This window comes from Artemia franciscana, chromosome 6 (genome assembly GCF_032884065.1).
Source record: "Artemia franciscana chromosome 6, ASM3288406v1, whole genome shotgun sequence".
Lineage (NCBI taxonomy): Eukaryota > Metazoa > Arthropoda > Branchiopoda > Anostraca > Artemiidae > Artemia > Artemia franciscana.
Window position 1 is genome coordinate 13786854 of NC_088868.1, and position 27478 is coordinate 13814331.

The following is a 27478-nucleotide window of genomic DNA, read 5'->3' on the forward strand; positions in this document are numbered from 1 at the left end:
GTATTAAGATGTGTTGCTTTAATTTTCATAGGACTGTATGTCAAGGTTTAGCTTTGCTAGGAGTAAAGCAAGATCCTTTTTTGCTTGAATAAGCATGTGACTGGGTAGGTAGATGTTTACCATTTCATCTATGATTTTTGCTTTCTGAGGTGGTTGTAGGTTCATAGACTGAACTGCATTAAAGTTTAGAACAAAAAGAGGCATATATTGGGCTATTTTTATATGCAAGGCTATTAGGGTAACATTTTTTAGGTATGACTATGGAAAAAGATTGCAAATATGATTTTACTCCTAGAGAATAGTATTTTTTTCAAATTGGATCAGGCACAAAATCAGGCACTGTCTAAGTGGTGAGGTATTACACTAGGCACAAGCTTACTAAAGTGATAAACTAGAATATTAATTTAACTGATGAAACTCTATATGAAGGGACATTATCTTTTTTAAGCACAGAAAAATCAAAATATTTCATTAAGATCTGAAAGTAAGGCTGAACTGGTCTTGTAGCTACAGGGCAACTTAATTTTATGTAAAATTCTAGTTTAGCTGCTTTTTGGTATCTTGGAAAGGGGTTAACGTAGGAAAATGAAGGGTTAATGTTTAGTTTCATCACAAGCTGTCTAAAAAGGAAACTATGCTGCAAAGCAGCATAGTTTCTATACTATAGTACTTAGGAATGCTAATTCTAGTAGCATATTCATTTCTGGTTGACCATCCTCCACCATGGGGCAAAACTTTCAAAACTAAAAGTGTTACTTTATAAAAAGGATGTAGATGTTTTCTGTGTTTGTGAGGTGTGTCCTAAGAACTTGTTGACCAAATTAGACAATGCATATGTTCAAATCCCTGGATACTTACTCCTGAGCAACCTAGATAGTAACCTGTGTTGAAGAGGAGTGGCTATCTAAACTAGACCTGGAATTAAGGTAGATAAAATTGATTTTTCTATTTCTCAACCTACCAATGCTTGGGTGGAACATGTGTTAGTTAGACTTCTGATTGGATTCTAAACTGTGAATAGTGGTGTGCTTTACTGTAGCCCATCAGCTCCAAACCAACTAGAATCTCACCAAGCTGTTTCTAACCTAATACAGATGTTTTGCAATTTAAATTCATCACTTGTGCTTTATGGTGATTTTAATATGCCACAAGTTTGTTGGTTTGAAGGTATTGGGTACTCACCCCCTAATAACCCCTCCTACACAACCACCCAAACTGTTGCTGACAACTTCCTAACTCAGATAATAATAAAACCCACTAGATTTAGACATTCACAACAACCATCATTACTAGACCTCCTTATTACAAATGATCCTGAGGATTACTTCCACTTGTTACCTTCCAGCTATTGGTGCAAGTGATCACATATGCATAATGAATGACATTAATATTAACCATAGTTGTGATGGTAAACTTAAGAGAACTTTTATCAATTACACTTTGATCCATGAAGAACTAGCTAATATAAATTGGGATGAGGAATTATCAGATGAGACCAATGTTGAATCTAGTTGAAATTGTTTTAAGTCTACTTTAGTAGGTGCATGTAGGAAGCATATAAAGGTTTATTGGTCAGATAAACAAAAGATTCTTCCATACCTTCCCAGGAATATTAAGAAAATTATCAGAAAGAAAAATAGAGCATGGAATAAATATCTAAAATGCAAGTGTGACAACCATTACAACAAATACATCATGCTCCAAAATAAGCTGAGAAACATGACAAGAAAAGTTATCTTAGACCAAGAAGAATCTATTGCAAATGACTCAAAGAAAAACCCCAAAAAATTCTGGCATTATGTTACAGCCAACAACCCTTCCCATTGACACACCAACAGGCTAAAAAAATCAGATGGCTCTAGTAGTACTGACCCAAAAGAAATTGCTGATTGCATGAATGCCAGCTTTTGCACAAACTCCACTTCAAAGCCACCTGGTATTACACTCCTAACCATATCCCCTGTAACAGTACATAACCCAATGCCTCCTGTAATAATTACTCAAGATCATGTATTTAAAATACTAAGAAGTTAAAACTCCAACAAAGCTGCTGGACCTGATAACCTCCACCCTTGGCTTTTGATAGAATCTGCTGCTCACATTTCCCTCCCCCTTGCCAGAATATTTAACATGTCCATGGCCAAAAAGTCAGTACCAAATGACTGGAGAACAGCAAATATTATACCAATTTTTAAGAAAGGTGACAAGGATAACCTGGGAAATTATTGACCAGTAAGCCTAACCTCAGCCATTTGCAAGATCATGGAAGGTATCATTAACCATGTTCTAATAAATTATTTAGAAGAAAATACTCTTATTAGTGACAAACAACATGGATTCTGCAGGGGCAGGTCAATTGACACCAACTTTATTCAGTCATATGATCATGCAACTAAAATTTTGGATATGGGTAAACCAGTCAACATTATCTTACTCAACCAAGCCAGAAGCTGAAGCTTACCAGGTGCATGAGGATGTGATTGATTGGATTTGAGCATTCCTAACTGGAAGATCTCAACACATGAAAGAGATGGGGTTATTGTAGATCACCAATTAAAGTTTAGCAGCCTTGCTAAGTCTGTTTCATCTTCTGCAAATAAAACCCTTGGTATCATAAAAAGAACCATCTCCAGCCAACACCCTAGAGTTCTTATGAAGTTATATAAGGCACTTGTATGTGCATGCCTGGAGGTTGGAATGTCATTGGCAGCCCCTTTCTTCAAAAAAGATAAGAAGTTGCTTGAGGATGTCCATGTTGCTAACCACTAAGCAACATGAATAAATTTCCATACAAAGAAAGACTACATTCTTTGAAGCTGCCAATGCTGACATACCAATTGAAAAGGGGTGACATTATTTTAACCAAAAAAATCCTCTCTAAAAACACCCTTCATGGTCTCTTTGCACATCCCTTGCATTCTGGTACTAGAGGACATTCATTGAAGCTCTCCAATGCAGCATCCCATGAGCAAACATAGAAGCCACTTCTTCAGCCAAAGAATCATCAATATGTGGAACCAGCTCTCTGAAGAAACAGTTTCTGCTACTACAACTGACATGTTCAAGTCCCACCTTGATAGGGAATGGCTCTGCCAGGAGTTCCTTTACAATTGGGAAGCTGTAGAGTCCTCCACAAGAGTCTAATCTAACAGCCACAATCTACTCCAAACAAATTCTTTTTTTCATGAAGCATCACAAGGATGGATAATCCTTATATTGCTCCAAGCTGTGATTTAAGGTATGTCATGATCTACACTGATAATGGTGATCCAGTTTTCTCCTCCATTTCCCTGGTCATAAGTGGCATCCCACAGGGAACCATCCTTGGGCCAACATTGTTCAGCATATATATTAACAACTGTACAACCTATCTATGCAACCTTTTAACATTATATGCTGACAGCTGTAAGCTCATTGGGCCAGCTAAAACTGAAGAAGAAAGAGCCTGCATTCAGCTAGTCCTTGACAGACTATCCTCCTGGTCATCAACTTGGGCCCTACAATTCAAAGCAAGGTACTGCACTTAGGGCACAACAACCCCCACCATCCCTACCATATAGGGTATGATCAATTGGAAGCAGTTGCTGAGGAGAGAGACTTAGGTGTCATTATGGACAAGGATTTACAATTCTACAGCCACACTCAGGCTCAGGTTACAAAAGCTAATCAGGCTCTTGGACTCATTAAGTGCTCTTTTGTAACCAGAAAGTCATGTGTGGATACAAAACTTAAGTCCCCACCTTGAATTTGGCCTTCAACCCAAAATAAAATGGACACAAGAGCCCTTGAAAGTGTCCAAAGGAGAGCAACCAAACTGGTCTGTGGCTTAAATAATGCCCCTTACCAGGATTGCCTAAGGTCTCTGAGACTTCCAACCCTCATGTATTGAAGATATAGAGCAGATGTGATCATGGCACACAAAATTTTCAAATCTGGTCACCTGAACCAGATCTTCACCCCCTACCTGGCTAACAATTCAAGAGGTCACAGTCTGAAGCCTCACTTGCCTGGATGTTGGAGAAGGGAATGATGTGGCTTCTTTTCCATTCAGGTGGTCCCCCTTTGGAATCACCTATCCAAGTCTACCATCCAAGCTGAGACCCCCAACTCCTTCAAGGCTGGAGTTGACAGGGACTGGGAGAGGGCTGAGTGGAGGCTGGACTGGGAAGCTAAGCCAACATAATTACATCACTCACCACCAGCAAGAACCTACAGGAGGATCTACCACCTTATCTTGCTGGCAAATGGAATTTAAGGTAATTTAATGTAAACAATTGTTCAGGCAATAGGAACATTGACTGTAAAACCTTACAAAATAGATCTTCAGCTTAGATGAAGTAGGCTACAACAGAACCATCTTTAGCCTAATAGCTTTGCTTAACCCCCATTTACAAGGCCTGCAAACATTTTTCTATACTTGGAATAGCCTAAACCCATTGATTGATGTGGCTTAAAAGTCCAATATTAACAATAAGGTCACCAACCCTTCCATGGTCATAGAGAGAAGAATCTCCAAATTCAGTAACTATGTTTTAAGAGCCAACCACCCCTGGACTAGTGTTATTTTATAATATTTGTAGTGGAAGTGTATTTAAATTTTTGTGCTTTTCTTTCTTTTTCTTTTATATACTCTGTCTTTTCCATTTTTGATGGGTAATATATTAATAATAATAATAATAATTGTAATTTCAGAGCTAAAACCAGAGAAAACAAAACTGATTGATGAAAGTTAAGGTAAAATGTTGTTTTGTCTAAAATTTCAAGAGGTATAGACCTGTCAAGTAGACACATTTCAAAGACATACAAATCAGAAAATGTAACATATGGACCAGCAAACCCCCTCCCCTTTTCAGAACTCAAAACCAAATCTCTCATTCATTTAATTTAGAAGGTTTTAAAATAAGAATCTCTTATACATATAAAGATTTTAAAGTGTAAATTCATTATCTCATAGGATTTGTGCTTTTTGGCACAAGTTTTACAGCAAGCAAAAAATGATACTTTTTGACTACCAAAATTAGATTCAAACTTTTGAATAAGCCAATTAGAAACCAGATTTCTATTTTCTGGTCTGGTCAACAAACTGAAGGTGAAAACCCTTGTTATAATAAATCTTTGCAAAGAGGTTAGACCATATGTTGTATGATCAAAATAAGAGTTGTGTTGCAACATTTCTGAGGTCAGTCTACCCAGTGCTTAATTTAGAAATCTGGGTTGATTCAGGATATATAAGGTGAACCAAAAGTTAGGAGTGTAATTCAGTTTTTTGGTAGTCACTCTTTGATGCACTTTATACTAATATCATTCATTGGAGTCATTTTACCTGAAGTTGTATATGAAGTAAGAAAATAAAATTATTGTCAATAATTGTGTTTGTCTTTGAGTCAAGGTACAGGTACAGTTCCTATTGTCTACTGGTTCGTTCCCAAGGGAATCTGCCCATCTCGGCAGACCTAAACGTCATGATAATGAATTCATCTCCAAGGTTATAGAGATTGGTCAATAGAACCCTCCCAATCTATATCCATTAACTATAAAGCTCCCATACCACAAACAACTTAAACTATATAAGAAATCAAATAAACTTTATAAGAAACCCCCCCCCCCCCCTGTAACATCTGGCATGGTCTGTAGGATGATGTTACAGGGGGGGGGGGGGTTCTTATAAAGTTTATTTGATTTCTTATATAGTTTAAGTTGTTTGTGGTATGGGAGCTTTATAGTTAATGGATATAAATTGGGAGGGTTCTATTGACCAGTCTCTATAACCTTGGAGACGAATTCATTATCATGACATTTAGGTCTGCCGAGATGGGCAGATTCCCTTGGGAACGAACCAGGAGACAATAGGAACTGTACCTTGACTCAAAGACAAACACAATTATTGACAATAATTTTATTTTCTTACTTCATATACAACTTCAGGTAAAATGACTCCAATGAATGATAGTAGTATAAAGTGCATCAAAGAGTGACTACCAAAAAACTGAATTACACTCCTAACTTTTGGTTCACCTTATATATCCTGAATCAACCCAGATTTCTAAATTAAGCACTGGGTAGACTGACCTCAGAAATGTTTCAACACAACTCTTATTTTGATTATACAACATATGGTCTAACCTCTTTGCAAAGATTTATTATAACAAGGGTTTTCACCTTCAGTTTGTTGACCAGACCAGAAAATAGAAATCTGGTTTCTAATTGGCTTATTCAAAAGTTTGAATCTAATTTTGGTAGTCAAAAAGTATCATTTTTTGCTTGCAGTAAGATTTGTACCAAAGGTAAAAAGTATCATTTTTTGCTTGCTGTAAAACTTGTGCCAAAAAGCACAAATCCTATGAGATAATGAATTTACACTTTAAAATCTTTATATGTATAAGAGATTCTTATTTTAAAACCTTCTAAAGTAAATGAATGAGAGATTTGGTTTTGAGTTCTGAAAGGGGGAGGGGGTTTGCTGGTCCATATGTTACAAAAAGCCTTAACATAGAAGCTTGGCAATACCCTCTAAGAGTTTGTTTTTGGTTCTAGATTCATTACTAAAATTTTCATTTTCCTAACCTAACTCATTTCTAAGATAGCCAAAAGTAGCTAAACTAGTATTACCTTAAATTGCAGCTTGGAGTGATATAAGGATTATCCATCCTTGTGATGCTCTATGAGAAAAAAGAAATTGTTTGGTGTAGATTGTGGCTGTTAGATTAGACTCTTGTGGAGGACTCTGCAGCTTCCCAATTGTAAAGGAATTCCTGGCAGAGCCATTCCCTATCAAGGTGGGACTTGAACATGTCAGTTGAAGTAGCAGAAACTGTTTCTTCAGAGAGCTGGTTCCACAAATTGATGATTCTTTGGCTGAAGAAGTGGCTTCTATGTCTACTCGTGGAACACTGCATGGAGAGCTTCAAAGAATGTCCTCTAGTACCAGAATGCAAGGGCTGTGCAAAGAGACCAGGAAGGGTATTTTTAGAGAGATTTTTTTTGGTTAAAATAATGTCACCCCTTTTCCATCAGTATGTCAGCATCAGCAGGTTCAAATGACATAGTCTTTCTTTGTATGGAAGTTTATTCATGTTGGTAACCATCTTAGTGGCATGACACTGGACATCCTCAAGCAACTTCCTATCTGTTTTGAAGAAAGGGGCTGCCAATGACATTCCAACCTCCAGGCATGGACATACAAGCACCTTATATAACTTCATAAGAACTCTAGGGTGTTGGCTGGAGATGGTTCTTTTTATGATACCAAGGGTTTTATTTGCATAAGATGAAACAGACTTAGCATGGCTGCTAAACTTTAATTGGTGATCTACAATAACCCCAAGATCTCTTTCATCAGAAACAGCAGAATATTCTACCCAAGGTAATAACAAACAGCCTATTTAATCATATTTTATTATTCTAATGATAGCTGAGGCATGACTTAAGCTAGTACTTGAACACAATAAGAAGCCTATCCTCCAGATTTTAACTTCTTATTATAATATCTGAAAAGAATATGATATGAAATCAAGGATCACCAAATCAAGCCTGAAACCTGGCCAAAAATTACAGAAACTAGCATAATTTAAGCATTGACAGAACTTCAAATCTAAATTACCAACCTTTTTCAAATTTTTTCTGTTAATCGCTTTGTTAGGAAACTTTTTGAGCTTACTAGGATTTCTCAACAAATCTACAGGTTGCTCTAACCCATCTGGAGGCTCTAAGATTATATCCCCATTTCTCATTGCCATTTTAGCGTTTCGTCTTTTCTTTTAATGCGCAGAACAATAAGTAATCCCTATCATAAAAATATATAATGGATTATTTAATGCTAATCTTAAGTTAATTTTTAATTCCGACAAATTCTATACTAGTTCTAGTAGAATCTGCAATCAAAGTAAAATTTGATTTTTTTGCACATAAAAAAATTAATAACAAGGATAAAAAATAGATTTCTATGGTCGAATAAATTCAAACTTGAAAGACGAGGTACACAATTCTTAAAATTCAGCCCTAGATTGCTGATACATGTCTGCTTTATCCATAGTCATGAAAAGAAATGCAGTGGCCATACTTTTGAAACGCTCTAATCTTTTACAAAAATTACCACCATCTTATGTTCTTGATCAGAGACATATTAAAATTACTTCCTCCTACAATGAAAAGGAGGAATTTCCCAAGGTAAATCAAATTATGGGTAAAATTCTAGTTAATTGACTTCTTGCTATCTCAGAAAGGGTTTACATTAGGAAAATGAAACTTTCAGGGATGGTTCTACAGGCTAAACTATGTCCTGGGAAGGTATTTTGAAGTACCCACCTCTACTCCTTCTCCCTCTAGAGGGCCCTGACCTTTGATGACGTTTAAAAATATGTGTGTTATAAAAGTGAAACCTTGCAAAATAGATCTTCTGCTTAATTGAAGTACGACAAAATTGTTTTCAGCTTCAGAACTTTGCTCAATCCTAATTTATAAGGTTTTAAAGATATGCAAATACCTACATTTCAAATACCTCCACAATCCCTCGCTCTTTATGCTAAAGTTTGACTCTTTGCCACAATTCTACTTTTTAAAACAATTAAAAGCTTTAGCGTAAAGAGCAAGGGATTGTGGAGGGGACAACTCATTTCATATACGGAGTAATTTCTATTCGTTTTAAGTTTTAATGTTGCTCCTTACTTTCAGCTAAAAAAATTAGTTTTTTTTTATTTAATTGTATATCAAAGCCACTGATTTATAATAGTCTTGAATTTTTTTGAAATTGCTTAATAAGGGTGTCATTAATTTGAATGACTATTTTAGGCTTCTTATTCATATGTTTGTGAGGTCTGTGGTAGGCTATCCAGTATTAGGTCCATTCACCTCTTTGAAATTCCAGGAATACTTTCACTGATTATTGGATAATTCTAACTACATTTCAAAATATATTGTCTAGTTGATAGCAATCAGCCTACTGCTAGTAGGCCTAATAATGGCATCATTTTAGGATCATTATCATTGAGCTATAAATTGTGGTTTCAGATTGATGTGAAAAAGAGCAAACAATAAGAGCATCAAATGATATAGGGATTTGCAATTAAGAGTAGTAATTTGTCAGTCTCTTAGAACCTTTTATCCATTTAATTCAATTTAACTTTGGATTTTTCAATTTAGAGAGAACAATTATGAGAACATGCTGAGTCTTTCCAAAATCTACTGACAATTTCCGTTGAGAGGGGTGTAATAAATTTCTCATTAAATGTCAGTATTAATTAGAGTCCTTAAACCTGAAAGGAGGATGTACAAAACTCTGGTAAGCAGTTTTTGTTTAGGCTCTAAAGTGTTAGAGCCTGAAACTCTATTAAATATTATTTAATATTTTCATTAATGATGCACCTTCTAACATCAAAGATAAAATAAGCCTTCATATAGATGATTTACAATCAATTGATTCAGTTGAAACTTCAGAGAAAACAAAAACCCATTCAAGCAGACTTGGATTCACTTACTCAGTGGGCAGAGACTTGGAAGCTGAATTTCAATGTCCAGAAATGCAAGATTATCCACTTTGGTAAATAAAAATTCAAGACGTTAATACTCAAGTGAGTCAATGGACAAAACAAGGGAACCTATTTTGAGTAGTCATGCTGAAGATGATCTGGATCTATTAGTTGATGAAGAGCTAAAGTTTAGTTTGCATTGCCAGACTGTTGCAGCAAAGGATTGTCAGAGTCTCAGTATATTAAGAGAACTTTCTATAATTGTTTACCCTATGTTGTTTCAAAGCTTTATAAAGGCTATTGTGGCTTAAGCTAGAATTTGGTATGTGTATTGCCAACCCAATTAATGAATCTGATCAGGAAACTCTAGAATCAGTTCAGAGGCATACAACCAAATGTAACCAAGGCTTCTATGATATTCCCTATCCTTCCAAGCTTGAAAAACTTAATATTATGTTCACTGACTTATTGCGAAAATACAGTGGAGATGATAATGACATTCAAGCTAATCAACCATAAAAAAAAATTATCCCAAATGTCTTTTGAACAGATATTTCTTCAAGAACAACAAAAGATGATCAAGAACTTTACAAGAAGCTTGCCAAATCAAGGGTACATAGCAAATTCCTCTAATTGGAGGGTGAGCTTATGGAACTTGTTATACCTAGAAACATTTTCTTCTGTCAGTATTGAGTCATTCAAATCATCAGTTGACAAGGAATGGTGCAACAAGCCCTGGTGATTAGTTTGGGACTCAACTGATCAGTCAGCACACTATCTCTACTGACTGGTGACTACAGGATCATCTTATTGCTGTAATGTGCAATTTAAGGTAAAAACCTCTCTGAAATTCATGATCTTTATATTTCTTGGAGGAGGGATATTTGCTGCCTTATTTGCAAAATTGTCTGCCATTTCATTATGTTTTATTTCTTTATGGCTAAGAGCATGAAGAAACGCAATAGAACATCCAGTTTAAAACAGATAACCGATCTTTTGGTGTATACCTTTCAGGTCATAGTAATCAGCATGATAATGTATTTGACTTGAAAGATGAATTGATGAAAGAAACTCTGGCAGGAACAGGATGTTCCTTGAAAAGGTCTCTAGACTAATTAAAGCATCTAATGCAATTTGTAGTGCAAATAATTAATCAGAAAGTACTGATCATATTTTTATGAAAGTTCTATCATATTTTTGTCATGTCAGCATAATTGCAGCTCTTATAATCTTGACTGGCTCCACATTATACTTTTGGCCAATACTTTGACAAATTTATGCCATCCCACTATTATTTCCTTATTTATGTTTGTGATCACATCACCTTCATTTTGCCTTAATTCTACCATATCTTTGTTCTGTGTGTTCACATGCAGATCACATAATTTTGATTGCTCAAATCTATTTTGGTCTTATACTTTGAACATTGTGTGTCTTACCATTGATATTTATTTATATTTGTTTGTGTTCCTATCACCTTCATGTATGCTATTTTCTATCACATTTTTGTCATGTCAGCACACTTACAGCTCACATAAATTTTACTGGTCCCATATTGTAAATTTAGCCTATTCTTCAAATATTATGAGCCATCCTACTAATGTCTCTTTATATTTGTTTGAGATCCTATTGCCTTTACGTAGCCTGATTTCTGTCATTGTTTGTCATGCCTTAACACTCGCAGCTCATCTTTTCCTGATTGGTGCCACATTATTTGACCCTTTTCTTTGGTTAATATTTGCCATCCCACTGATATTTCTTTTCTTTGTTTATGATTCCATTACCTTCAAGTGTACTATGGATAGTGTGTCATTTGTGAAGGTTTTATATGTCTGAGATAAATATGGGTGATTTCTCTTTCCTTATGAATTCTTCTATTCTTAATTCAGTTATATTTGATCAACCAAGTAGTGCTGGTAAACAAGAGGCACACACTTCTGACCCTCTCCTTGAATCTATGGTTAGTTCTAGCTGTAATTATCACACCACCATTGATTATTGTGATAATATTATGCCCTCACTCTCTTCAAACAGTTGCTTTAATGTTTTTTGTTTGAATGTGCGTGGGATAAGAGATAAGTGGGACACTCTTAAATCGTATCTGTGGTCTGATAATTCTTGCCCTTTTGATGTCATAGCCTTGACGGAAACATGGTTATCTGACAGTGATAATTTTACAGCTTATGACATGCATGGTTATATTGCTATTCATGTCCCTAGAATGGTAACAAAGTGTTCTGGGGGTATTTCTTTGTTCATAAAATCTAGTATTGAATTTTGTAGAAGATCTGATCTTGAATCCTTGTTTACATTGGTGGTGTCTAATAGTAGGACAGTTTATTCTCTTGTTATTGATCTGAAAAGCCAGGTTGCATGTGATACTGTTTGTTTGTTTTATAAGCCCCCTCCTTTTCCAACACATCTGTTCTGTGATTTGCTTGATCAGCTTTCTGGTGTGGGGACTTTCTCTAAAAAACGGATTTGTGCTTTGGGAGACTTTAATTGTAATATGTTAAATGTTGGATCAAATGATGAATGTGACCATCTTTTTTATGTATTTTCTTCTTCTGGGCTACTTCCTTCAATTTTTTTTCCTTCACGTGTTGACCCTTCAAGAAATTCTGCCACTTTAATAGATAATATTTTCACTTCTCATTCTCCTAATTTGAAGTTCTCGTCTGGTCTTGTTTTCACTGATCTTTCTGATCACTTCCCTATTTATCTATCACTATCTGTGCCTAAAACAGAGATTACTGTGGATGAGAAAGGCGAGTCTTCTTTTAGAACTTTTACAGATAGAGAAATTTCTAATTTAATACATAGTCTTCAGAGTAATGATTGGTCTAGTGTTCTTGAAGCTAATGATGCTGATTGTGCAACTAGATTATTTTTGTGTCGTATGGGCACTCTGTTGGATAAGCATTTTCCTCATAGAAAGAGGCCAAGGAATTTTACACCTAAATGCCCATGGATGTCTAGAGGTCTGATCAATGCAACCCATATGAAGGCGTCTTTGTTCAAGGCTGCATGTAAAAGTAAGACACAGGAAGATCTTCTGAAGTATAAACATTACAAAAATGTGCTCACTTCCTCAGTTCGTTTAGCAAAAAAGCTGTATTTTTCACGTCGAATTAATGAGTGTAAAGGGAATTTGCGCAAGGTTTGGACTGTAATTAATGAAGCTCTCTCCCGTAAGAAACTCAAACAATCTTCCCCATCTTTTTATAGGAAAGCTGATGGATCTGTTGTGGATAAAAAATCCTTAGCAAGTGCCTTCAATTCGTATTTCACCACACTTCCCTCAGTTCTCATTCCACCCCCGAGTAGAGTAAGTTGTTTTCCTATGACAGAGAAGTCTTTTTTCCTTTCCCCATGTAGTACTACTGAGATTTCTAGTATTATTTCTCAACTTCCAAGTAGTTGTTCAGTTGATAGTTTTGCTTTGAGTAATAATGTCCTTAAAAAAATCAGTCAGTTTGTTTCTCATCCCATCTCACACATAACTAACCTCTCTCTTTCTTCTGGTTTTTTTCCTCATTTATTTAAAGTTGCTACCGTTGTACCCTTGCATAAAAAAGGTGATTCTTCTCTAATTTCAAATTACAGACCTATTTCTCTTCTTCTCGTCATCTCAAAGGTTGTTGAAAAAGTAGTGTATCGTCGACTCTCTTCATTTGTATTTAGTACTAATTCGACTGCTGGAAATCCTCTCATCAGTATGGTTTTCGTCCCTCATTCTCTACCTTGCACGCACTTTCTGATGCAACTGAGTTTGTGCGTGTTAATCTGGACAAGGGCTTGTGTGTTTTGGGTCTATTTCTCGACTTTTCTAAGGCCTTTGATATGGTTGACCACAATGTTCTTCTGTCTAAACTATCTTTATTTGGAGTGCATGGAGTCCCACTAGAATGGTTTAGGTCCTACCTCTCAGAGAGATCTCAGTATGTTTTGGTTGACTGTACTTCTTCCTCTACTTTGCCTGTATTGAAAGGTGTCCCACAAGGCTCTGTGCTTGGTCCACTTTTATTTCTAATTTACATCAATGATCTTGTTGATGGTCTTCATCCCCATGTTCACCCTGTTCTTTTTGCTGATGACAGTAACTTTTTCATTGCTGCGGTGGACCTGCCATCTGCCACTTTTATGGCTCAAGGTCTTCTTGATAAAGTAAAGGATTGGTGCTGGTCAAATGGTATGGCTCTTAACAGCCGAAAGAGTGCCATTGTCAACTTTAGGACCCCTTACCGTATGCGAGACGTACAGGAGCCAATCACCCTGACTTTTGGGAATGATATTATACCACAAGCTACTGTGGTGAAATTTCTTGGTGTGTATCTTGACTGTTTTCTTTCTTTCAAACCGCATATAACTCACACCCGTTCCTTAATCCTCCGCCAGTCTTCAATGTTGCACCGGATTAACTCATTTCTTCCTCCTGATATTATGGTTTCTCTTTATTATGCTTTTATTTATCCTTACCTTTGTTATTGCTGCTCTGTCTGGGGTAATACTAATAAATCTCTTCTCTGCTCACTTCAAAGAGCCCAAAATAGGGCAGTGAAGGCTACTTTTCTTCTCCCTCGGCTTTACCCTTCCTCTGATCTTTATAATGATACTGGAATAGCTCCGCTGGATCATATTATAGGTAAAAGTACCCTTTATTTTGCGCATTCTGCTTTTCTAGGTACTCTCCCACCGCTCCTACAGCAGTTTTTCTCACGGACAGGCTCAGGTAGGTACTTTTCTTCTTTACGTAATTCTTCTCGACGATTTATTTTACCAAAACGATCTTCTACAGCAGGCCAGAGGTCTCCAGTATATCAATCAATTCTATTATGGAACTCCATCCCTTCGGATGTCCCTCTTTTTCTTTCTGCAAAGGCATTATTTCGTCGGGTATTTCCAATTCAATAATTTTTCTCTCTTTACTAATCCTTTCCTAATTTGTATGTCTCTTCTCTTCTTTTAAAATCATTTTCAGCTATATGTTAAATCTCCTTCTAAATCTTCTATCTGTTAAATATCCTATCTATTCAATGTCCTTGTCTTGTTCCAGTTTTTTTTTTTTTTTTTTTTTTTTTTTTTTTTTTTTTTTTTTTTTTTTTTTTTTTTTTTTTTTTTTTTTTTTTTTTTTTTTTTTTTTTTGTATATATTTTATAATAGTGTTTTATTCTTGTTCTCTGTGGTCCATTACAAGCAAAGCTTCTTGGGATTAGTAACCACTTTACTTTTGTAATAGTTTTTATGGCACTTGGTATTAACCAAGTGACATATAGCAGTCGCCAATTCTGTCGGTCTGTCTGTCTGTCTGTCTGTCGGTCTGTCGGTCTGTCCCGGTTTTGCTACTTTAGGCACTTCCAGGTAAGCTAGGACGATGAAATTTGGCAAGCGTATCAGGGACCGCACCAGATTAAATTAGAAATAGTCGTTTTCCCGATTTGACCATCTGGGGGGGAGTGGGGGCCCGGTTAATTCGCAAAAAATAGAAAAAATGAAGTATTTTTAACTTATCAGCGGGTATTTGGATCTTAATGAAATTTCATGTTTGGAATGATATTGTGTCTTAGAGCTCTTATTTTAAATCCCGACCGGATCTGATGACATTGGGGGGAGTCGGAGGGGGAAAACCTAAAGTCCCAGTTTTGCTACTTTAGGCACTTCCAGGTAAGCTAGGACGATGAAATTTGGCAAGCGTATCAGGGACCGGACCAGATTAAATTAGAAACAGTCGTTTTCCCGATTTGACCATCTGGGGGGGGAGTAGGGGCCGGTTAATTCGGAAAAATAGAAATAATGAAGTATTTTTAACTTATGAGCGGGTGATTGGATCTTAATGAAATTTGATGTTTGGAATGATATTGTGTCTCAGAGCTCTTATTTTAAATCCCGACTGGGTCTGATGACATTGGGGGGAGTTGGAGGGGGGAAACCTAAAATCTTGGAAAACACTTAGAGTAGAGGGATCGGGATGAAACTTGATGGGAAAAATAAGCGCAAGTCCTAGATACATGATTGACATAATCGGAACTTATTTGTTCTCTTTGGGGTAGTTGGGGGGGGGAGTAAGTCTTAAAAATTAGAAAAATGAGGTATTTTCAACTTGCGAACGGGTGATCGGATCTCAATGAAATTTGATGTTTAGAAGGATATCGTGTCTTAGAGCTCTTATTTTAAATCCCGACCAGATCTTGTGATGGGGGCGGGGAGTTGGGAGGGGGAACCTAAAACTTGGAAAACACTTAGAGTGGAGGGATCGGGATGAAACATGGTGGGAAAAATAAACACAAGTCCTAGATAGATGATTGACATAAACGGAACGGATCCGCTCTCTTTTGGGTAGTTGGGGGGGGGGGGGTTAATTCTGAAAAATTAGAAAAAATGAGGTATTTTTAACTTACGAACGGGTGATTGGATCTCCATGAAATTTGATTTTTAGAAGGATATCGTGGCTCAAAGCTCTTATTTTAAATCCTGACCGGATCTGGTGACATTGGGGGAAGTTTGGGGTGGGGAGACCTAAAATGATGGGAAACGCTTAGATTGGAGGGATTGGGATGAAACTTGGTTGGAAAAATAAGCAAAAGTCTTGCATACGTAATTTACATAATTGGAACGGATCCGCTCAATTGCGGGGGGGGGGGTAATTCTGAAAAGTAAGAAAAATAACGTATTTTTAACTTACGAAGGAGTGATCGGATCTTCATGAAACTTCATATTTAGAAGGACCTCTTAACTCTGATATCTTATTTTAAATCTCAACCGGATCAAACGTAATTGGGGGGGGGCAGTTGGGGGGACCGGAAATCTTAGAAAATACTTAAAGCGGTGAGATCAGGATGAAACTGGATGGGAAGAATAGAAACCTGTCTAAGATACGTGACTGACATAACTGGACCGGATCTGCTCTCTTTGGTGGAATTGGGAGGGGGGAGGTAATTTTGAAAATTGAGGTATTTGTAACTTACGAAAGGGTGACCAGATCTTAATGAAATTTGATATTTAGAAGGATCTTGTGCTATAAAGTTTAACTTTAGGTTCTGACCTTCTCACAAGTGCCAAATGAGCTCTTGGCTCTTGGCTCTTCCGACCTCGTACCATATGAGCTCTCGGCTCTTCCGACCTCGTCCAAATGAGCTCTTGGCTCTTCCGACCTCGTACCATATGAGCTCTCGGCTCTTCCGACCTCGTCACAAGTGCCATATGAGCTCTTAGCTCTTGTTTCTTTTAGTATCAATAAATTGATTGATTGATTGATTGAGGTCTGGGATTGAGGCAGCTGCACCTTCTTTTGAATCTTTAACAGAATCATCAGTATAAACAGGCACATAATTGGGGAAATGGTATTCACACAATTTTCAAAGACTATCTTAACTTTTTGTCCAGCACAATTTCTTGGGCTGAATAGTATGATTTATTATCTTAAATTGCAGATAGGAGCAATCTAAGGATTTCTCCTTATGATGATTTGAGCTGTATGCAAAGTTTTTTAGTGACCTTGTGCTGTTCCATGATCAGTAGCATCCCAATTGAGTTTACACTCTCTAGAGGACCACTCAGCATCCAGCCTTCACTTGAAAGCATCCACAGATTCAGTAGTAATGGTTTCATTAGATAGTTTGTTCCAACTGCAACAGTTTATGCTGAAAAGAATTGAGTATGGACTCTTGATATTGTAGATTACTGGATATGTTTCAGCTGATGACTATTAGGTCTTGAGTTGAAACCAACTGTAGGGAATAATCCTGGGAGAGTATTAGCCCTCAATAACTTGTAGGCTAAAATGGCATCCCCTCTATTTCTCCTGTTTTCAAGTGTAGGGAGATTCAGCTTTGATATTTGTAAAGGGTAAGAAAGCAACCATACACCAGATATCACTTAATGGCAGATCTCTGCACATCTTCAAGAAATCTTATGTCTTTTTATGGCACTTGGTACCTACCAAGTGATATATAGTGATTGCAAATTCTGTCAGTCTGTCTGTCCTGGTTTTGCTACTTTAGGCACTTCCAGGTAATCTAGCGCAATGAAATCTGGCAGGCGTATCAGGAACCAGGCCAGATTAAATCAAAATTGCCGTTTTCCCTGATTCGACCATCTGGGGGGGGGGAGGGGAGAGTGGAGGACGGTTAAATTGGAAAAATTAGAAAAATGAGGTATTTCTGACTTACAAATGGGTGGTCAGATCTTAATGATATTTGATTTTTGGAAGGATATTGTGTCTCAAAGCTTTTATTTTAAATCCCGACTGGATCCAGTGACATTGGGGGGAGTTAGGGGGGAGAACCTAAAATCTTGGAAAACACTTAAAGCAGAGAGATCACAATGAAACTTGGTGGGAAGAATCAGCAAAAGTTCAAGATATGTGACGGAAATAACCAGACCGGATCCGCTCTCTTTGGTGGAGTTGGGTTTGGGAGTAATTTGGAAAAACTAGAAAAAATGAAGTATTTACAACTTACAGATGGGTGATCAGATCTTAATGAAATTTGATCTTTAGAAGGATCTTGTGCTTTAGAACTCTCATTTAAATCCCGACCATATCCGGTGAGATTGGGGGGGGGGGTTGGAGGGGGAACCGGAAATCTTGGAAAATGCTTAGAGTGGAGAGATCAGGATGAAGCTTGATGAGAAAAATAAGCGCAAGTTATAGATATGTGATTGACATAATTGGAATGGATCCGTTCTCTTTAGGTGAGCTGGGGGTTGTTAATTTAGAGAAATTAGAAAAAATGAGGTATTTTAATTTAAGAATATGTGACTGGATCTTAATGAAATTTGATATTTAGAGGGAACTCATGTCTCAGAGCTGTTATTTCAAATACCGACCAGGTCTGTTGACATTGGAGGGAGCTGGAGGGGGAAACCGGAAATCTTGGGAAACACTTATAAATGTTGTAGATACATGATTGACGTAACCAGACTGGATCCACTCTCTTTGGGGGAGTTATGGGGTGGGGTTCAGTGCTTTGGCGAGTTTAGTGCTTCTGGACGTGCTAGGACGATGAAAATTGGTACACGTCAGAGATCTGTACACATTGACTTGATAAAGTCGTTTTCCCATATGGGGGGCTGAAGGGAGAGGAAAAATTAGAAAACTTGAGGTATTTTTAACTTACATGTGTGTGATCAGATCTTTATGAATTTTGATATTTAGAAGGACTTCGTGACTCAGAGCTCTGATTTTAAATCCCGACCGCCATTAAGCCTCTGATTTTCCTTTAAAGCAATCTATTGATTCTTAGAATTTTGCCAGAGCTCATATCATATGAGCTCTTGGCTCCTCTGACCTCGTCACAAGTGCCATATGAGCTCTTAGCTCTTCTTTGAAATTTGGGGAGACAAGAGACATTCCAACTTTAAGCTTAGGATAAGCAAGTCCCTTATATAAAAGACTGATGACTTTAGTTGAACAAGTGGAAATAGTATGCTTAATCAGTCCCATAGTTGAACTAGCCCCAGCAGCAGACCTCTTAGCATGAGTGCTGAATTTTAATTCATTGTTAATAGTGGCATCAAGATTTTGCTCATTATTTACAGAGGAGAATGGGTGGCTTTAGAAAAAAATAAGAGCAGCAAGGATTCAGCTTGCTAAAGTGACTGATATGGCACTTTGCAACATTGAATTCAAGAAGCCAGGCCTCAGTCCATCAACCCTGCTGTTGAAAATTATTTTGTAACAGAGTATGATCTTCACAGGACAAGGTTGGTCCAAGAAGCTTCAGCTTGTCTACATAAAGAGTTGATTTACTGCTGATAATGGAAGGAGCATTGATGAAGATATTAAGTAGTGTAGGACCCAAAACACTTCCATGAGGAGCTACACTCAGAATATGCATAGAGGAAGAAAGAATACAATTGCTAGAGTCATCAAATAACTGAACACATTGAGATTGCATATAAAGAAAATTCCCAGATTTTTCCGGTTTCCAAGATTTCCATTTGCCCCCTCCACCCCCCAATCTCCCTGGATCCAATCAGAATTAAAAATGGAGCATCTGAGACATGATATTTGTCTACATATCAAGTTTCATTAAGATCTGATCACCCATTCATAAGATAAACATACCTCAGTTTTCCCAATTTCTCCACACTTTAGCCCCCCCCCCCCCTATTGTGGTCGAATCGGGGAAATGACCGTTATCAAGTGAATTTGTGCAGGTCCCTGACACGCCTACCAATTTTCATCATCCTAGGACGTTCAGAAGCACCAAACTTGCCAAAGTATAGGAAATCCCCTCCCTAACTCCCCCAAAGAGAGCAGATCTGGTCCGGTTATGTCAATCACGTATCTAGGACGTGTGCTTATTCTTCTCACCAAGTTTCATCCCAATCCCTCCACTCTAAGAATTTTCCAAGATTTCCAGTTTCCCCCTCCAACTTAGGAGATAATGAGTAGTAGAAAGTTCACGTTGATTACCAAATTACTTTGGGTCAATAAGTTCTTCAATTTTTGATTTGAGCCATTCAGTCAGAAAGCTTTCAGATAATTTCGAAAAAACTGAGGTGAGCATAATTGGTCAAACCCCATTGAAACCCTTCTCAGCGCCCTTTTTCTGAGCCAGCGTTATGAATCCCTGCTTCCAGGTGTCACGGTAGTAGGATCGTGCAGAAAATATCTGCCAGTGGTAAGGACAGCTTGTCAGCAAAGGCTTTGGCAAGTACAATCAGAATATCTGAAGGGCGTGTACTTGTCCTTTTTAGGTTATTTATCTTCTTCTTGATATCCTTGGTGATGTATGTGGAAGGTTTTCATCCTGACTTTGGAGAATTGACTCAAGAGTCTCCGCAGAAAGTTGAGGTAATGTCTGAATAATCTTAGTGAAGTGTTTGTTGAGATCATTAGAAGTTTTAATACTAGGCTTATCATGCTGGAAATCAATATTACTGATTTGCTTGCCAGAAAGTTTTTTAACTAGACCATACAACTTCTTGGGATCATAATCAAAAATTTCCTTCATAGTATTTTATAGTACGTAGCAGCCTCTTTTCGAATTTGTTTTCTTATCATTTTACGGATATGGTTGGCTTCATCTTTTTTACCATTACGAAGTAGATGAAGTTTTTCTTTGATCTTGGCTTTTAGAGATTCATTAACATAGGGTTTATCATTTGAACACTTTTAACTTTCTTTTCGGGAAAAGATTTTAATAATTATCAGATAGCTTCCTTGGAAAGATTTGAACTGTAGAATTGACATCAGGAGTAGCTAGGAGCTCAGACCAGCGCTCTTCAGAAATCCAGGAACCAAAACTAAGAATACCTTCATCGGTTAGTGGGCGATGCAGTGTTTCAGTGACTTAGTATTCGACCTTGATTTGATCCATTGGTTGCATTCTGAGAATATAATGTTAGCTCCCTACTAAAGGTGGTAAGGCTTCTGGTTGACTCTAGAACTTATTCAAGTTGGAGCAGATGACATCTAAAGAGGAGCTTCCTTTGGTTGTGGCTATATTTACCACTTGCTTTACGTGTAGACCCCTGCATAGGTATTCGAGTTTCAGCTCATTGCCATCACCAAGGAGTAAAATCCTAGCGTTTAGGAGTCTTGAGAGAGCAAATTCAGCACTGGCTTGACGTTTTTCAACAAAGTTTTGTCAAATCCCCGCATACTGAGCTTGGGAGTAGTGAAAATTACATACTAGGATATTAAAAAGTGGACAGGGGAGTAATGTCGGCTTAATACTTATCCAAATGATTTCATCATAATCATCAATGCCGGGAATTGTGATCTGTCTTGGACTAAGTTCCTCACAACACAGCAAGAGAAGTTCTCCACCACACTTACCAAGCAGGTGATGTGTTGACCTCAGTTCCGAAAAATTTTTGTAGCCCAAAGCTTTGAGGGAGTCAGGGTGTTGCGCCTGGACTTCAGTTATGGCGACAAGGTGGGAATTTGTAAGATTCGCCGTAATAGCCAGGTCTGTCATTTTCTCGAAGGTGAAACTCTCAGCATTACAGACTAAGAAATTTGGAAAATGGTACATTGGGCCAAACAAAGAAGAAGCTGTTTTATTTTTTATTTTCGGGGCTCTAGGGGAATAATTGGGAAAAAATAGCTGTTACAGTGCTGCCTACAGCATACGTTTTTTTTTATAAATTAGCTGATGCACATTCTGTATTATGCTTCGTCTGATATAAATTTACTTTTTATAAGCATAAAACTATCATCAAAACGATGTGCAGTACTTGGTACTATTTCAAATGTCAAAACATGAAGTTTAAACACTATTCTTACAACTTCTGGTCTTTCATGCTCAAGAAATATATTTTGAAATATGTAGGTATCTTTTTAAATTTCCACAATGTGTAGTAAACTTCTACATATAATGTCTAAACTTTAGTTATATATTGTTTGTTATAATGGCTGAAAGAAAAAGACTATCTGGCTTCCAATACCAGAAAAGGAAAATTGAGAAGGATAAGTTTATTTTAGAACAAAAAGGGTCGTTTTTAAAGTATTTACACCATGAACAGATCAAACAACAAAGCACAGCAGATCAAGATGAAGTAGGACCAGGACCCTCATCAGAAGCTGATTAACTACTTAAAAATAGTAGTAATAATTACGATGTTGAGGAGAACATCAGTGATATTCGAACAGAGGAAGGTAATGATGAAAGCGTAGGTACTGAAAAAGAGTTGAATGAGTCAACACTAGAAAATCAAGAATCATAATCAGCTTTTGATTATAATGACCCGGGTACTTGGCAGGACAAGTGTGATGACAGTCTTTGGGCATCTCTTGTTCAATATGGGCCTCATCAGGGAAAGAATATTGATTTTCCTATCGACATCAGTCGTAGGAGGTTTTCTTCAAAAGGCAACTAGCCAATGGTGAATCTGTCTGTCATACATGGTTACTCTACGCAAAATCTAATGATTTGGTTTTTTGATTTCGTTGTAAACTGTTCTTTAAATCAACTTCACCACCAAGTTTATTTTCAAAAGGAAACAATGTTTGGAAAAATAATGCTAAAATTCTGAGCAACCATGAAAAGAGCAACAGTTATATAACTTGCTTTCATGAAAGGAAGGAGCTTGAGATAAGATTAAATAAAAATGCAATTATAGATGATGAAAATTCATGGTTGATAAAACAAGAAGAAAAATATTATAAAAGTGTCTTGGAAAGAATAATTGCTCTTGTGCGAGTTTTAGGATATCAAAATCTGGCACTTCGAGGAAAACATCAAATAGTTGTGGGTATCAAGTCATGGCTAATTGTAGAAAAAACCAAGAAAGATAGTCCAATTGAGTGAGAGGCAATTCTGGCATTAACCCCCCTTATTAGGATTGCATAAAAATCATGTTAGTTCATTTTCTAATAGATTTGTCTATCTATTATCTGCCCATGCGTCATTGTTAGGGCAGTAGAACTAAGGTAAGATAGTCATAGAACCTATAGTTTTCTAAGTGTTTGTCTAAATGGCAGGGGTAAACGGTGGGAGTACGTGTGCCTCTCTTATTGGACAAATGCTTCTTTGTTATGTTTTAGCAAGTCATGCCTGCCTAGAGTCTCAGGCAGGTTGACCAAGAATTTAAAATTGATGTAGGACCGTTAGATTGCCTTGAATGAGTAGTAAACAAGGCACACCTACCTATGGTCTTAGGCAGGTTGAACCAAGAATTTAGAATTAAAGAATTTAGAATTATAATTTAAAATTGGCATTAGATTGCCTAGAATGAGAGGTAAACAAGGCACGCCTACCTATGCTCTTCACAGCCGGTAATGGAAACTTCTTGAAATATTTGGCGCTATTTGACCCCTTGATGCATGAATATCTTCAGAAAATTAAATACAATGAGACAGAGGTACATTACTTAAGCAAAGATGTTCAGAGTGAAATGATCAAACTGTTAGCAGTCGCAATGCATGCTGAGATTATTTCTCTAGTCCATGCTGCAAAGTATTACTCTATAATTCTCGATTGGACTCCAGAAGTCAGCTATACAGAACAAATGACCGTTATTGTAAGATTCGTGGCTATCATGGAAACTACAAGTGAAATTCAAGAGCACTTTTTAGGCTTCATACCCTTGACTGAGACAGCTGGTGCTAGTTGAATTGAAGCCATTGTTGACAAGTTGAAAGAACTTGAACTTTGCATCAAAAATTTATGCAGTCAAGGCTATGATAACAGAGGTAATATGAAAGGCAAATACTCCAGAGTACCAGAGAGATTAACCCAAGAGTGGTTTATGTGCTTTGTAGCTCACATTCATTTAATCTTGTTGTTAATGATGCAGCACATTGTTGCTTAGAGGCTACGAAGTTATTTGCTTTGATTCAAAAGATTTACGTTTATTTTTCTGCTTCAACACAACGTTGGAATAACATAAAAAAATATGTAACTAACTTGACTCTCAAGCCCCTCAGTGAAAACAAGAGGGGAAAGTCAAATAGATGCTCTCGCGCCTCTTCGATATCAACTGGATGGTGTTAATACCGTTTTAATGGACGCTTATGACGACTGCTCCTTAAATGGGTCAACAGCTAACAACCTACAAGTGCAAGCTTTAGGTTTGGCAAAAAAGTTGAAATATGCAATTTTGTTGTAAGTGTAGTTTTATGGCACAGTATACTTTTTGAAATCAACATAGTAAGTAAGCAGTTACAATCCAAACAGTTTGATTGGGCTGCTGCCAAAAATCAACTAAGAAAAACTGTGTTGTACTTATAAACGTCACGTTGCGACGATGGCTTTGGAAGTAATCTAGTTGACGCGAGAGAAGTGGCAGAGGAGCTAAATACTTAATCGACATTTGAAACAGAAGCCCTGCCGACTCGGTTGAAAAGGAAGAAAAAACAGTTTGATTATGAAGCAGATTATGAACCTTTGGTATCCCCTCAAGAACATTTCAAAGTCAATTTCCATTTTGCTGTTTTTGATACTACAATTTCTTCTCTAGATGAAAGATTTCAACAGTTAGAAGAGGTTACTTTTATGTTCAGATTTCTCTACTGCATATCCAAAGTAAATGCTGCAACAAAAAAGTTCCTGATGGCCTATTGTAAGAATTTACAACATTTCCTCTCAAACAATGAGGAAAAAGACATTGAAGGCCACAAACTTTGCAATGAAGTTCAAGCTATTGCTAGGAGAGTACCCAAGAATGCAAATCCAGAAAATGTCCTTAACTTCATCATAACCAATGACCTTATAGATTGTGACCCAAATTTTTTCCGTGGTTTTACGGATTTTGCTGACTCTACCTATGTCGGTTGCTAGTGGTGAGTGTAGCTTTTTCAAATTGAAATTAATTAAAATTTATATTTTATCCACCATGACGCAAGAAAGGGTTCAAGGACTGGCCACTCTATCATCAGCAAAAGACATCCACTTGAACGAACTGGGGACCTCTTTCACAAAGATGAAATTAAGAAAAATCAAATTGTAAAATGTAGACTTTCTGTCTGTCAACTTTTAACTTTTCCCTATAATCTATGTAAACTTTTAGAATTAAAGTTATTTCTTCTGCAAAAACTATCATTTTTATTTGATAAGTTCCAATTATCTTCCTAATGAAATAAATACTCTGACACTAAGGGTTTTGCGTATAATTATCATAACTACGGTTGTAGTAGTAGCCACACTGGTTAGAATTTCCTCATTGAGAATTCTTTATATTGTTTGCATTTGTATAGGTAATTTGTGCTTGTGTGGGTAAATTAATGTAATAGTCGCGAGGAAGGGGGGAGGGTGCAAAAATATATATTGCCTAGGGCAGCAGAATAGGTTGCACTGACCCTGTATAAGCAGGTTTCCAATCCAGAGGTAGTCTGGATCCAGTCAAGGCTGACTGGACCAGCAGATTTACTCAGTTTGGGGGATGTAAGTTCCTTTAGAACCAATGTATCAGTAATCAGAATTGGTTCCATCTTATGTGATACATCATATAAAGGAGATCTGGGATAAACAATTTCGGAGTTGGAGGAAAAAACAGATGAGAAATATTGGTTGAAAATTTCAAATTTTGGCTCAGGATCAGTAACTGATTGATATTGTCAAGGATTTCTGGGAGGTGCATCTGCTGCTACGTTCTTGAATGACATAATGCCAGAAAGATTTTGGGTTATCCTTAACATCTTCAGCCAATTTTCCCTCAAAACTTCTCTTCAGCTCCTTTATTTGGATGGTTGTCTGATTACAAAAAGATTTGAAGACTTGATAATTTTCTGTGGTTTTATTATTTCTATAGCAATTCCATGCTCGGTGTTTTCTGCTGATTGGCTTGCTTCCAGTTCTCTCCAGTTCTAAAATTTTGTATACAGGGTATACAAACTACCAGTTTACCCCTTTCGCTGTCCAAAAATTATCATCAGATTTTCAGAAATCCATCACCTTCATTTGTAACCAAGTCCTTGAAATAAGCAAGTCTTCTTGTCAGTTAATAACCAATAATCCCAGTTAAAGTTCTTATTTTTGTTGATGGGTTGTGGGAAGTCCGGGTACTTGAGTCCCCTATCCCAAGCAGTTTAAGGCCTATAGGCCAGCCGATACCAATACAGTGCTTTACACTCGCTCCTGCTCTCTTCTACACTCTCCAAAACAAATGAGGAGCAACCCCCTTTTTACTGTCTTCATAGTGCATTAATAATCACTAATCAATGTGTTTCTTTTTTAAGATATCAATGGATGCCTTTAAAATCTTTCTACTTAAGTGTCAAGGCAGGCTAGAATTCAGGACTCCAGTGTAGGTATTTGTAATATTAGCCATGTAGCAGAGGCGTTTAAGGTAAACAGTCTTCACACTCAGTGGCTGACAATCAAATAAGACACGCTAGATAGTTTCCTCAGTTGCGAAGCAGACACGGCATGGAGGGGAGTGATGTAACTTCCAATTAAATAACGAACTATGAGAAGAATGGTGCCTGATTTCAGGTGGTAATATAGCACTGTGTGTAATCTAGTATGAAAAGGAGATGAAATCAATTGACTGTGATTAAAATTTGATTTTTGCTTAATAATGTTTCGTGAATTACGGTCAGAGGGAGGACTTGGGTTTAACAAAAAAAGCCTTGGCTGCTATTACATCAGCAGTATCATTATATTTGATGCTTTATGGCTTGGAACATGTTGAAAATAAATCTGGTTGCCTTTAGATTGAAGATTCTGAAGCTGTCTTCTAATGTTGAATAAGTCCTTATCATTAATTTTAATTCCTTATATTAATTTTTTTGAGCAAAAGTTTTGCCGATTTGGAGTCAGAGAAGCGGAGAATATTCTCGTTTATGATACTATAATTTACGAGAAACATCAACGGCCAGGCGAATAGCGCATAATTCAGCACTCAAAATGGAAGATCCCAAAGGAAGAAATGAAAAAAGGTTAAGGTCCAGTTATGGAATATATGCAGCTGCTCCAGCTCTCTCACCCTGGACAGATCCATCTGATTAGATTTTCCTATGGTTAGGGTACAACTTCGAAATCTTTTCAGCCAGAATAGTCTGGATCTCATGATTGGAAATTGGGTTTTTATTTATTGGAGTAAGTTCTGCTTGACAAATAGGTGGACTTATTTCCCAAGGCAGTGTGTCAGTAAAGGGGTACGACCATTCGGGACCTCCAGTTGAAACTAATTCCAAGATGAATGGCCATTAGTGCAAGCTGTTTTCAAAGCAAAGGTATTGTTATCCACAGCATGTTGCTTCCATAAGCTTGAATTCGTGATAAGTATAAACTCCTTTAACAGGATGCTCTTTCCCTCAGGATAATTGTTTTCATTTAGACAGAGGAGTATGCCTTTGCAAACCCAGAGAAATTCGAATAGCTTAATTTTGTAAAGAATCCAGGGTTTTAAATGCAGATGAGGAATGAATTGAGAGGAATTGGATACCATATTCTAGATTGGAACGGATATATAATTTATAAAAGTCCAAGATAACTTTAGGGTGGCATCTCCATTTACTTCCAGCAAGTCTCTTTAGAACGAACAGTCTCCGAGTGATCATGGATTTCAAAGAATTAATATATACATGGCATAACATCTTATAATCTATCCATAGGCCAAGT

General features: G+C 37.1%; 2 protein-coding genes across 3 annotated transcripts in view; one reads left to right on the plus strand and one right to left on the minus strand.

The window, feature by feature from the left end:
• The window catches only part of LOC136028081 (dentin sialophosphoprotein-like), a 71911-nt gene extending 64140 nt beyond the window's left edge, over positions 1 to 7771 (minus strand). The window contains exon 1 of one of the 2 annotated variants that reach the window (XM_065705690.1): positions 7605 to 7771. In XM_065705690.1, coding sequence (XP_065561762.1) covers positions 7605 to 7736 — 132 coding nt within the window. In that variant the 5' untranslated portion in view covers positions 7737 to 7771. The remainder of the gene's footprint in view (positions 1 to 7604) is intronic. The other variant, XM_065705691.1, reaches the window with a different exon arrangement.
• A 178-nt stretch (positions 7772 to 7949) lies between these two features.
• Positions 7950 to 27478, plus strand: part of LOC136028083 (prostaglandin reductase 1-like) — a 96645-nt gene continuing 77116 nt past the window's right edge. Inside the window, exon 1 of the mRNA XM_065705694.1 lies at positions 7950 to 8166. Within this exon, the coding sequence (XP_065561766.1) occupies positions 8014 to 8166 (153 nt within the window). The 5' untranslated portion in view covers positions 7950 to 8013. The remainder of the gene's footprint in view (positions 8167 to 27478) is intronic.